General features: G+C 35.3%; 1 protein-coding gene across 3 annotated transcripts in view; it reads left to right on the top strand.

Annotated features, from left to right (window-relative positions):
* Positions 1-11,309, top strand: part of LYAR (Ly1 antibody reactive) — a 24,925-nt gene extending 13,616 nt beyond the window's left edge. For all 3 annotated transcript variants that reach the window (XM_074229801.1, XM_074229800.1, XM_074229802.1), the window contains exons 4-10: positions 1,060-1,174; positions 4,487-4,594; positions 5,679-5,762; positions 6,667-7,108; positions 7,235-7,324; positions 9,349-9,434; positions 10,252-11,309. In XM_074229801.1, the coding sequence (XP_074085902.1) occupies positions 1,060-1,174; positions 4,487-4,594; positions 5,679-5,762; positions 6,667-7,108; positions 7,235-7,324; positions 9,349-9,434; positions 10,252-10,386 (1,060 nt within the window). In that variant the 3' untranslated portion in view covers positions 10,387-11,309. The remainder of the gene's footprint in view (positions 1-1,059; positions 1,175-4,486; positions 4,595-5,678; positions 5,763-6,666; positions 7,109-7,234; positions 7,325-9,348; positions 9,435-10,251) is intronic.
* The last annotated feature ends 524 nt before the right edge of the window (positions 11,310-11,833 follow it).

Below are 11,833 nucleotides of genomic sequence, written 5' to 3'. Positions count from 1 at the left end.
AAAGACCATGTTCTTATGTAGCTTCCCCCCATTGAATTTGAAAATTAGAATTGCTGTTATAATCAGTATTTGGGAGAATCTAATATGGTACCTGAGGTCAAAAAGAAAGACCCAGAGACAGTAGGGACATCCCAGCAGAGATATACCTATTGATACCTAAGTGTACTTCTCAAGAGACTGTCTTGGTAGTCTTCCTTTATGTATGCATCCACCCTGAAGCTGATGCTATCTCTTTGCACCGACTTTGTACCTTACATCTGTTTTATCAAAGGTAGATCAGAAAGAGGACTGGCTTTGGAGTCAGAACAACTGCCTTTTGCAAGTACTTTGTGACTGCTGGCCACCATAACCTTAACCTCCTGAAACCCTGGGCCACCATTTAAGACTGAGCCACTGCTGTACATTAGTGAAAGAATTTGACACAGCATTTCTGTCAGCAAAGACATCACAAGTCCAGAAAAAATTAGGCCAAACCAAAACCTTAACCATGTGTCTAATACATTAGTGCTTGAAGAATGCTTTTATGTATTCTTTCATTTGCCTACAGATGCCCAATATATATACACATAAAGCCTTGTATTGTTGTAGTGTTTCTGTAAGTTTGGTATTAAAAAGTTCCCCAAATGCAAAGAATAAGCAGAGTTTGATAACAAGCATTTGGTCCTTAGAGGACAAAAAAAATGATGAATTTAATCCCAATGCATAGTCATCAAGGGACCAACACTTGACCTATTGGTGTCAGAAAGACCTGAGTTCAAATCAGACACATACTACTTGTGTGATCCAGGGCAAGTAACTTATTACTGTTTGCTTCAGTTTCTGTCATCTGTAAAATGGATACAATAATGGCTCTGTCTTCCACGGTTGTTGTGAGATAATATTTAACAGGGTCTCATTGTTAGCTTATCATCATTGGTATTATTACTGAAAAGTATAATAGTACAATTTGGGAATGATTGATTGATGTGATAGGGAATATTTTGTGTGTTTCATATAGTAAGATAGGAGTTAACATTTTCATGTTAAATATATTGACATTTGTTACTTTTTATATTTAAGGGGTGAGGAATACAAAAAGCATGTGAAGTGCATCATTGAAGATCAGAAATATGGCGGCAAAGGCTATGAGGTCAAACCTAACAAAGGAGATGTGAAACAACAAGAATGGATTCAGGTAAAATACCTCCTATTTGTAATGTATGATAGTGAGATTAACTTTGTTGTTGCTAGGCCAGAACTGCACATGTGTCTGATTTTAAAGGAAAGAATACTTCAGACAGGGTTAGGCTTTGATGGGGGGGGGGGGGGGGGGGGTTGGAGAGGAAGAACATTAGGAATCACATACATATGCTTTCTCAGTAGTAGCTTATTGCTCCAAACACTTTTGTACTGAGTAATAGAATACAATACTCTGGATACTAGTCCTTTAAATAACTAACCATTGGCTCTTTTAAAAGATTTTTACCTCTTGGCAGATTTTTAATACCAGATGGATTTCCTGAAAATACTTTCACAGGAAATATCAAAGTTTTTTAATGGAATATGTTCTAAAAGTTTATTATATAAGTCATTTATTTGAAACATACTTTGTTATTGATGATGATGATGATGATGCAGAGTTACTAGTGATTATTAGATTTGTAGGGTAGTGCAAAAAAAGGTCACTTCACTCTAGAGATTATCTAATGGGAGGAAACCAATTTTGATTCAAAATGTGACTAAATTTTAAGACTATATTATTCACTCATTAGTTGTTTTTTGAGAACATGTTTTGACCAAGGTACTTTTCCTTCCAATGGTAGGGCTATAAAAAATAGGATACTGTTACTACCCTTGTAGAACTTTATAGAACTAGCAATGAAAGAAGATACACTCTTAAAACATTTGATACAAAGTATGATTCTTAGAGTCACCATAGACTTCATTAAACAGCTATATGAGAACTAAGAGTTCACCTAAGTAGAGGGTAAAATGGGCACATAAAATAAGAAAAAAAGTTCAATGAGAGTGCAAAAGAGGGGTGGCTAGGTGGTGCAGTGGTTAGAGCACTGGCCCTGGAATCAGGATTACCTGAGTTGAAATCCGGCCTCAGACACTTAATAATTATGGAACTATATGATCTTGGACAAGCCACTTAGCCCCGTTGCCTTGCCAAAAAAAAAAAAAAGGACAAAAAATGATTTAAAAAAAGAAAAAAATGATTTTATGTATTCTAATAACATTTCCCCAAAGTAGTTCCAGGAATGGAAGCAGGAACTGAACTCCCTCTCACCCTTTTCTATACTGAATCATTATGGCCTGTTACAGTACTGGAAATGGAATCAGCAAGACCTGGGTTCAAATCCTTGGCAAGTTCTTTAATGACAGTTTTCTCAAGTGTGAACCAGATGGTTTCTATAGGCCATTTCAGCTCTAAAAGTATAATATGATCCTTATAAACTAGTAAAGAATATTGTTCTTATATCTTCCATAGAAATATATCTTCCTGATTATGACCTCAGTAAGCCAATTTTGAATTCAAATCAAGTTACTTGAGCTTCTACTTGAGGATGTCACTTACCACTTAAAGCAGAGATCCTTAACCTTTTTTGAGATGGAACCCTTTGGCCTATGGGTCCCTTCTCAGAATAGTTTTAAAATGCATACACTTACAAATTAAAACACAAATAAAATCAGATCTAAACAACTGGAAAAATGTAAATTGCTCATGGATAGGCCGAGCTACTATAATAAAAATGACAGTTATTTAAATTTAATTTACTTCAAATTTAAATTTAATTTACTGATTTAAATCACTTGTTCAGTGTCATAACAATCAAACTAACAAAAAAAGCTATTTTTACAGAGTTAGAAAATTAGAAACAAAATTCATCTGGAGCAACAAAAACAAAAGAAAATATGGAGGAAATTAATGGGAAAAAATGCAAAGGAAGGTGACCTAAGCATAATGGATCAGTAGAACAGCTTAGATTAAAAAAGAAACAGTAGTAAATGACTATAGTAATATCCTGTTTGAGTAAACCCTAGACTTTAGCTTCTGAGATAAGAATTCACTATTTGACAAAAACTGCTGAGAAAACTGGAAAATAGAAGGCAGAAACTAGAAATAGACCCACATCTCACACCCTTTATCAAGAGAAGGTCAAAGTGGCAAGTCATATGAGAAAATGCTTCAAATCATTATTGATTAAAGAAATGCAAATTAAAACAACTGAGATGCTACCTCACTGTCAAATTGGCTAAGATGACAAAAAAGGGAAATGATCAATCTTGGAGAGGATATGAGAAAACTGGAACATTGTTGCACAGTTGGTGAAGTTGTAAATTGATCTATTTGAAATTATACCCAAAGGGCATTAAAACTGTGTATACCCTTTGATCCAACAATACCACTACCAGGTCTATATCCCAAAGACATGAAAAGGGGGGAAGACTCATGTACAAAAATATTTATAGCAGCTCTTTTTGTTGTGGCAAAGAAATGAAAATTGAGGGAATGCCCATCACCTGGAGAATGGCTGAACAAGTTATGGTACATAAATGTTGTTGGAGTAGTCTTATTCTATAAGAAATCATCAGTGGTCAGTCTTTAAAGAAGCATGGAAAGACTTACATGAACTGATAGTGAAGTGAACAGAACCAGGAGAACATTATACACCTTAATGGCAACATTGTGAGATGGATGAACTATGATGGATGCAGGTTCTCTTCAGCAGTTCAGTGACTAAGAACAATTCTGAGAGAATTATTATGAAAAATGACATCTACATCCAGGGGGGAAAATAGAGTCTGCGAAGCATAATATGCTTACTTTTTAAAATTTCTTTTCTTTCCCCTTAGTTCTAATTCCTCTTTCACAGCATACTAATATGTCAAATACCAGATTGCTCACTATCAAGGGGAGAGAGAAGGAAAGGGAGGTGGTAGAAAAATACTTGTAAGCTTGCAAATGAATGTTGGAAACTACTTTTTGCATGTAATTGAAAAAACTTAAAATGTATACACTAAAATAAGATTATAAAAAACCAAATATTTTGAAATAAAGCTATTTTTAAAAAAATTAGGCTTATGGGCAGCTTAGGTGGCATAGTAGATAGAGCACTGGCCCTGGAGTCAGGAGTACCTGAGTTCAAATCCGGCCTCAGATACTTATTACCTAGCTGTGTGACCTTGGGAAAGCCACTTAACCCCATTTGCCTTGCAAAAACCTAAAAAAAAAAAATTAGGTTTATGAACTCCAAGTCAAGAACTTTTAATTTCAAGGATGATATACAATCTTGCTGTCCAGATATTTTGTTTTCTTATGAGTGAAAAAATAACAGGTTCTTAGACCATTTTGCCCTTGGTAAAGTTGTATACTGGTTCTATCAATTTAGTTGTTGACCTATACTATCATCATAAGTTTCTAGTTGGGTTTATGTTTGGATTCACTGGTTTTATACCACTGCTTATCTTTTCTAATTGTCTACGATTTGTCCTTTGGCAGAAGATTCATGAAATAATGAAGAAACCCAGTATTAGCCCAAAATTGCAGGAGATTTTAGAAAAAGTTAGTGGTTTTGACAACATTCCAAGAAAAAAGGCCAAATTTCAGGTAAGTAGTTGAAGCCACTTCTTTACAAAGAGATTTGAAAAAAATTCTTTTTTGAAAAAAAGTTCTTGGGATATTGGGTTTTTTTGTTTGTTTTTCAGTTCGAAGCATATTTTCTTATTGAGAGAGTGTTATGCATGATGATTAACTTCCCACCCTAACCTATAAAAACTTATTTAAATCACAAAGATGGGGGCCGCTAGGTGGCGCAGTGGCACCGACCTTGGAGTCAGGAGTACCTGGGTTCGAATCCAGTCTCGGACACTTAATAATTACCTAGCTGTGTGGCCTTGGGCAAGCCATTTAACCCTGTTTGCCTTAGGAAAAAAAAATGAATAAATCACAAAGATACATATGAAATAGTTGGTGGAGAAAATACATTCAGCGTTTTAACTTAAGAAGGTAAAAAGAGTCCTAGACATGGTTCTTTGAGAAAGAAATGTGGGAGAAGAGGCATTTCCATTGAATTAGAAACTCAGAAGATACTCTTTTCTGGCAAAGATAGCCTTGCAGGCTTACTTTTACCTTGCCATGATCTGTTGCTTCTCTTTTGTGGATCTATAAAATGTTCCTCCCCTTCTCTTGCCCACCTGCCTTACTTAGCTTGTTTTCAAGTAAGTATTGTTGGGGGACTTTTAAATTTCAACAAAGACTGAAGTCAAATTCCTCTGAATTGGGAATTACCATGAAATTATCGTAGTGGGCCAAATTCTAAGATGAAAACCTAAATAGCAACTGCAGGTTAGGGAAATGAGGTTGGAGTAAAAATAATTGTTTAGCAACTGAGGGTACAAAATCTATTATTCCAGAACAGGAGAGGTCCCAGAGGGACTTTTTGTTTAACCCTGCCATTCCATCTACCTTCCACACCCCCTGCCTTGGTCATGAGGGTTTGAGGAATTTAGCAATTGTCAGTGTTTTGAGATAGGAAGACCAAAAAATTTGTGAATAGCAACAGGGAAAGAGTGGGATTGGCCTTGACCACTGGACTTGCCTTTCAAGGCAGAGAATAAATTAGGAATGACCTGTTTTTATTTTTATTCAATAGGTGATCATGCAAATAACTTTGAACTTACTCTTTTGACAGAATTGGATGAAGAACAGTTTAAAAATTTATAGTGATTCTCTTCAGGAACAGGTCTGGGATATCTTTTCTGAAGCTACCAGCAATGTAAGTCATCTCTGAACTTAAGTTAAAATGAATAGTACTTATAAAATGATGGTTTCTGCTTTGGAGCATGACAGTTTTCCATAGAGATTCTTTGTGTCTTACAATTTGTGGATAAAGTCAAACCTGACTGTGCTATGGAGTATTTTTCTGTTGGCTTGGGCAAGGCTTTTTAATATTAAACTTGTTGTACTTGATGTTTGATTCAGAGGAAAACATTGGGAAGTTTGACATCTATGTTTTACTTAACATTGTTTCTTATTTAATACCTAAAATGAGTCATTGTGTACATGTAGTTATCAGTCCTGTCATTTTTCCTGGCTTCAGTGATCTAATGGGATAGTTAAGGAAAAGAGATTACCAGGTATCAAGGGGAAGCATTTAGACTAAAGTAAAGGAAGAGTAGTAGCCTGGCTTAGGTGGCAGGAAACTCACTCCTTCAGTGGAGGAAGTAAAAAGTTTACTGAATGACCAAGAGACTTTATGTTTGGAACAGTCATTTTGCTTCTTGTTTTTGTATTCTTTGGTGCTTTGTGCTTGCATTTTGTATTTACAGCTTATATGTAAGTGATGTTTTTTATGGTAATATTTAATCTCATCTGATCCTTGTTGGAGCCTTGTGAGGTTGGTATTTCTGGGATTATCCTCATTTTTTAGATAAGGAAACAGATTTAGAGAAGTAAAGTGACTTGTCCAAGATCATACAACTACTGAGTGATAGAACCAGGACTCAAAGCCAGGTCTTTATGCTACCCTTTACATTTCACAGAATAATGTATAAATAAATTTTCTTTGAATTAATTACCTCATCATATTTTGGTGATAATGTTGAACACTATATCTTAATGTTTGGGTGGGGGGGAGAAAAATACTGAATTTTGTGTTTTTCCTCCTTCCCAATAACAAGGGACCAAATACAAAAGAAGAGAAACAACCTCACAATCAAGTGGAAAATCAACATTCAGAAAACAAAATTAAGACAGCAACCACTGAAGTCAGTGAAAAAACAGTTGGAAAATCAGAGGGGAAGAAGAGCAAAAGAGAACGCAAAGAAGAACGACAAAAGAACAGGAAAAAAGAAAAAAAAGAACTGAAGTTAGAAAATCATCAAAAAAATTCAAGTGATCAGAAATCCCAAAAGCACAAGAGAAGTCAGGTAGAAGAATCTGATGCCAAAACGGAAGAAAAGCCAGAAATTAGCAACACAGAAAAAAAGAAAGATAAGAAGAAAAAAAAGAAAGACTGTGCAGCAGGATCAGAAGTGCATGGAAATGGGAATCATGTTGAAATGATGACTGAGGAAGAGACAAAAGCATCTGCAGAAAAAAGGAAGCGTAAGCATTCTGAAGGTAGGTGGTTTAATTGTTTAAAAATGGTTTATTTCTTTTCTTGCAAAACTCCAACAGTGGGTTTTTTTTTCCCTTCCAAATTATAGATGAGGGGAGTAATGATGTTGTATTTTTAATTTTCTAAAGTCTTAGAAGAAGCTGATTCAAAGAAGAAAAAAATGAAACATACAGAAAACACCAATCTGGAGACTTTAGAGAGTGAAACACCTATAAAAGGTATATTTTCACTAATTTTATTAAAATTTTACTCAGCAGTATAATGTATTGTTGCATGAAATTTAAGAGAAAAATTAACTGAAGCATTTCATTGAATAATATTTGTTAGCAGGGCATGCTGCCTTTCAGTAAAGGGGTCAGTGACTTGCCTCCATTATGCCAAAGACTCTTGCATAAAAGAAAAGTTCCTTTTTTATAGGTTTTGGAGAGTTACAGAACAAGATTTGGGATTGGGAACAACATGATTGATTGAAAGTTTGATAATGGGGCTAGCAAAGGCCTTATCTTCTCCCTCCTCTTTCAAAATTAAGAAATGCTCATTATTTCAGTGCAACTGCAAGGTTTCGACCTTGATAGCTTGGTGGTGTAAAGATAATAGACTTGACTCTTGCATTCACATGTATCCCCCAAGGTCAGCTAAATTCCTTCAAGCAGCAAAAAGTCAGTGATTAGCAGGAGAGCTAGATTTCTAAACTTAACCCATTACAGGCCAGCTATATTCTGAACCATGATGTAATCAATCACAGGACAAATCAGTAACTTGTTAATGGGATCAATAAGAAAATGATATACAATTGACATGATCATTTCAGTACTCAGCCCTGGGGGAAATCCATCTTCCTAGAGTTTAAAATGTACTGAGGGAGAGTACCCAAATACCAATTAGGCATGTATTCAAATATAAGACAGAATATATAAAGGCCTTAAAAGAAGTATAGGGTTATATGAGATTAAATAAGGGAAAGCTCCCTTTCAATTCAGGAGAGCTCAGGGAATGGTTTACGAAGGAGTTGAGACAGATTATGTAATTTCTTCTAATCCAGAAATTGTATATATAGGCAAATATAAATATTCCATTTGTTTATTGTGAGAATTAATGTGAAAATTTGTTGAGCCAAAATATTTGTGTATTGTGGCCTTTGAGGCCTGTAGTTCAAAAATATTATCTGGAAATGACCTGGGTTACTTTATAATATTTTTATTGATACCATAATATAACTTATTTTATGGATTTAATAGAATGATAAACATAAAAACATCCAAAATATTTTTCCATCCAAGATGTTCCCAAAGTTCTGTCCTTGACCCTGTTATCTTTTCTCTTTGTGCTCTGTTCACTCCTATTATCTCTAATTTGCAGAAAAAAAAAAAATATATATATATATATATATATATATCTCCAGCTCCTTTTACCTAAAAACTCTTCTCCCCTGCTTCTAAACTTCCCCATTATTTTTCTTGTTGTCACCAGTCTTTCAGGTTCACAACCTCAATGTCATCATCTATTTCTCAGTCTCACATCATGTATTTAGTTCTCCCTCTTGTAGCATCCTAGCATTTATCTAAATCCCTTTCTTTTCACTCATTTAGCCACCATCCTGGTTCAAGCCCCTCATCACCATTGCTGCATAGCTTTTGGCTTGGTTTGTCTTCCTGAAGTCACTCCTCTCCATTTCATCCTCTAGCTAGATGCCAAAGGAAATTTCCTGATCTCCTTGTTGTTCCCACCTCTCTCTCTTTTACCTCTTTCCCTTCCCTTCTCTTCCACCCCCTCCATCAGCTTTCTAGTCTCTCTAAGTATAAAGTTTTGGTGTCATGTCTGTATCTTTCCTCTGTCTGTGTTGGTACATATTGTGCCTTTTAAAAGGATGTAAGTCCTTTGAAATTAGGAACGACTGTTGTGTTTTTGAAGGGAGAGATGGAATTCAAGGGGGCTGTGCTAGACATTGGCAGGAGGTCCCTGCAGGAAGCCACTGAGTTGTCCAGAGTTAGTAGAATGAATGAAGTACAAGATTGGGGACCAGTGAGGAGTTCCCTTAGCTGGAATGTAGCCTGGATGAGTGATAGCTCCTTTAGTAGAAAGGAAATCCTTCATCTATTTCACATAGTAGGTAATTTGTGATATACCTAGCTGGTAGTGGTGGTGGTATGTTTATTTTCATATCATTTTTGTAACAAGTCTTTATTATATATATTCCTAAATACATTTATGCAATTATATATGTGTATAATCCCCATTTTAGGGAAATTCAACTGGAAAGGAACTATCAAAGCTATTCTGAAACAAGCCCCTGACAATGAAATAGCTGTTAAGAAATTAAGGAAAAAGGTATGGAATGGTGAATCAGTATAATTGATGAAATTGTTTCCTTATTTTCAAATGTTCAGATGTTTTATTATAGTACTTGATGTTTGTATAATCTACAGAGCACTTTATAACAACCCTGGGATGTGGGGAAGAAATAAGCTTTTATGAAGCACCTACTGTGTGTCAGGCCCTGTGAGGATGGTGTTGTCCATATACCACCCTAGCCTACCGTGGAGGAAAGTGAGACACAAGGAGGGAAAGTGATAGGACTCTCTTCTCTGCCTCATGCCTCCTCTCCAGTCCCCAAGGCCAGTCAGGGTCATCATCATACTGTGCTTTACAAGTCATTAGTATTCCATTTTGGAGAGGAGGAAAAATAATTTTAAAAAGCACATGTGATTTTTACCCATTATCACACTGTGAGAATGAGGGTTCAAGTCTCCTGACTCCCTGTCCAGGTGGCCCAGTAGGTAGAGTACTGGGCCTGGAGTCAGGCAAACCCTAGGTCAACCCCAGCTTTGTGGCCTTGAGCAAGTCACTTCACTTCTGTTTGCCTCAGTTTTCTCATCTATAAAATGGGAATAACAAAAGCACATCCCAGGGTGGTTGTAAACTCAAGTGAGATATTTGTAAAGCACTCAACACAGGATTTAACCCAAAGTAAACACTATAAATGTGTATCATAATCATTCTGCCTACCATGCTTTTCCCACCATAATTATTTTAATATTTTACTGATATTTTGTTGTCCTAGATCCATATTCATAAAACATCTTTTTATTACTGAAAGATTTTTTTCTTAGTTAAGTCCATTTGACTTTTGTTTTCTTAACATCAGGTTTTAGCACAGTATTATGCTGTGACTAATGAACACCACAGATCTGAAGAGGAGCTGCTAGTCATCTTCAACAAGAAGATCAACAAGAACCCCAGCTTTAAGCTCTTAAAGGAAAAAGTAAAACTTTTGAAATGAACATTTTCCTGTTTTGTTAAAGAATGCACACTGTTTCTGACTTCTGCCTCCACCATCCATCACTATTTGTAAAATCGTTGGAGAATTTGACAGCCACTCAGATTTTGTGTTGATAATTGTTTTTTAAATGTTAAGGAAAATGTATATTTTTGGTAGAGCTTTTAACTGAAAATAAAGATTATTGCTGCCTACTCTCCTAACTTTATGATACAAAAAATTACTGGAACTAAGAAAGTATGAATTCATTTATTAGAATGTACTGATATCTTGGCAGCAGTTAAAACACAGTAACATTGACATGTAATTCCTTATACAATGAATTGGGAATTTTAATTAAATTTAATTGAAGTACATTTTAATTCTTTCTAAACTTTTAATCTAGCAGGAATTCTATGTAAATGGAGTTGGGGGGGGCTTTTTGATTAATTTCCCTATGTATGTGTGTGAGGGAGTTGCAGAATTTTTGTCTAGCAAAGACAACAATATTTTTATCTTTTGTATATTTGAAGAGATGCCTACCCACCCTCAGTAGGATACTTTGGATAATTATTTCCATCAATATTGGTGGGTTTATATTTACACATCCATGTACTCTCTTCATCTACCTTATAATCAAGGGCACAGATTTAAGAGATAATTGGATGGGGTTAGATGTGACTGTTAATGGCCCATTTGGAATTGATTCCATGACCTTTGCTTCATTTCTTAAAACTGACATGCCAAGATTTTTATTCATTCCTGAGAAAAGGGAGGAATACTAGCTCTGTTGTTGAATGTTATGGCCACTCACACTCAATGAGTGTCAACAAGACCCATTTTTACTTCAGAGAGAGATTCCACTTTAAGCTATTATCAGCTGACTTAAAAGTAACTGATTAATAAATAGTCAGTGAGAACACAAATGAGATTCCAGGTTTAGTTGTTGTACAAAAGGGAAAGAGTACTAGTAGCAAAGTTTGGAAAATTGAAGAAGTGAAATTTTCTATTTAGAATTATCTCATGCTTCAGAAACTGAAAGTAACAGCTAAAATGAAGCTCTAAAATATGTCAGATTCTATAACTTATTGCCATAGTGCTATATATTGGTGTATATTGAATTTTGTAATAAATATGTAACTAGAGAGTTGTGAAGGTTGAATTCTATTTTATATATATACATTGAGTCACAGCTATTTAAAAGGAATTACTACTTTTCTATTTACTAGGGATTTTTTCCTTGGGTTCCCCCCCTTCAGATTTTTTGAATATTGAAATACTCCCCTCCTAAAGTTATATATGTTTGATATATTTTTTACTTGGATTGGAAGATTGTCAGTGTTAATAACAGGTTCTTTTGGCCATAACTTAAAATTGAACAGAACCTAGATGAGGTTTCTTGTCTAAGTGTGGGGAAGAAGCAAACCTTTTAGTGGATAGCATCATACTGAACAGGAGGTCCATCCCAAAG

This window comes from Macrotis lagotis, chromosome 3 (assembly GCF_037893015.1).
Source record: "Macrotis lagotis isolate mMagLag1 chromosome 3, bilby.v1.9.chrom.fasta, whole genome shotgun sequence".
Lineage (NCBI taxonomy): Eukaryota > Metazoa > Chordata > Mammalia > Peramelemorphia > Peramelidae > Macrotis > Macrotis lagotis.
This window is presented reverse-complemented; position numbering and strand designations above follow the sequence as displayed.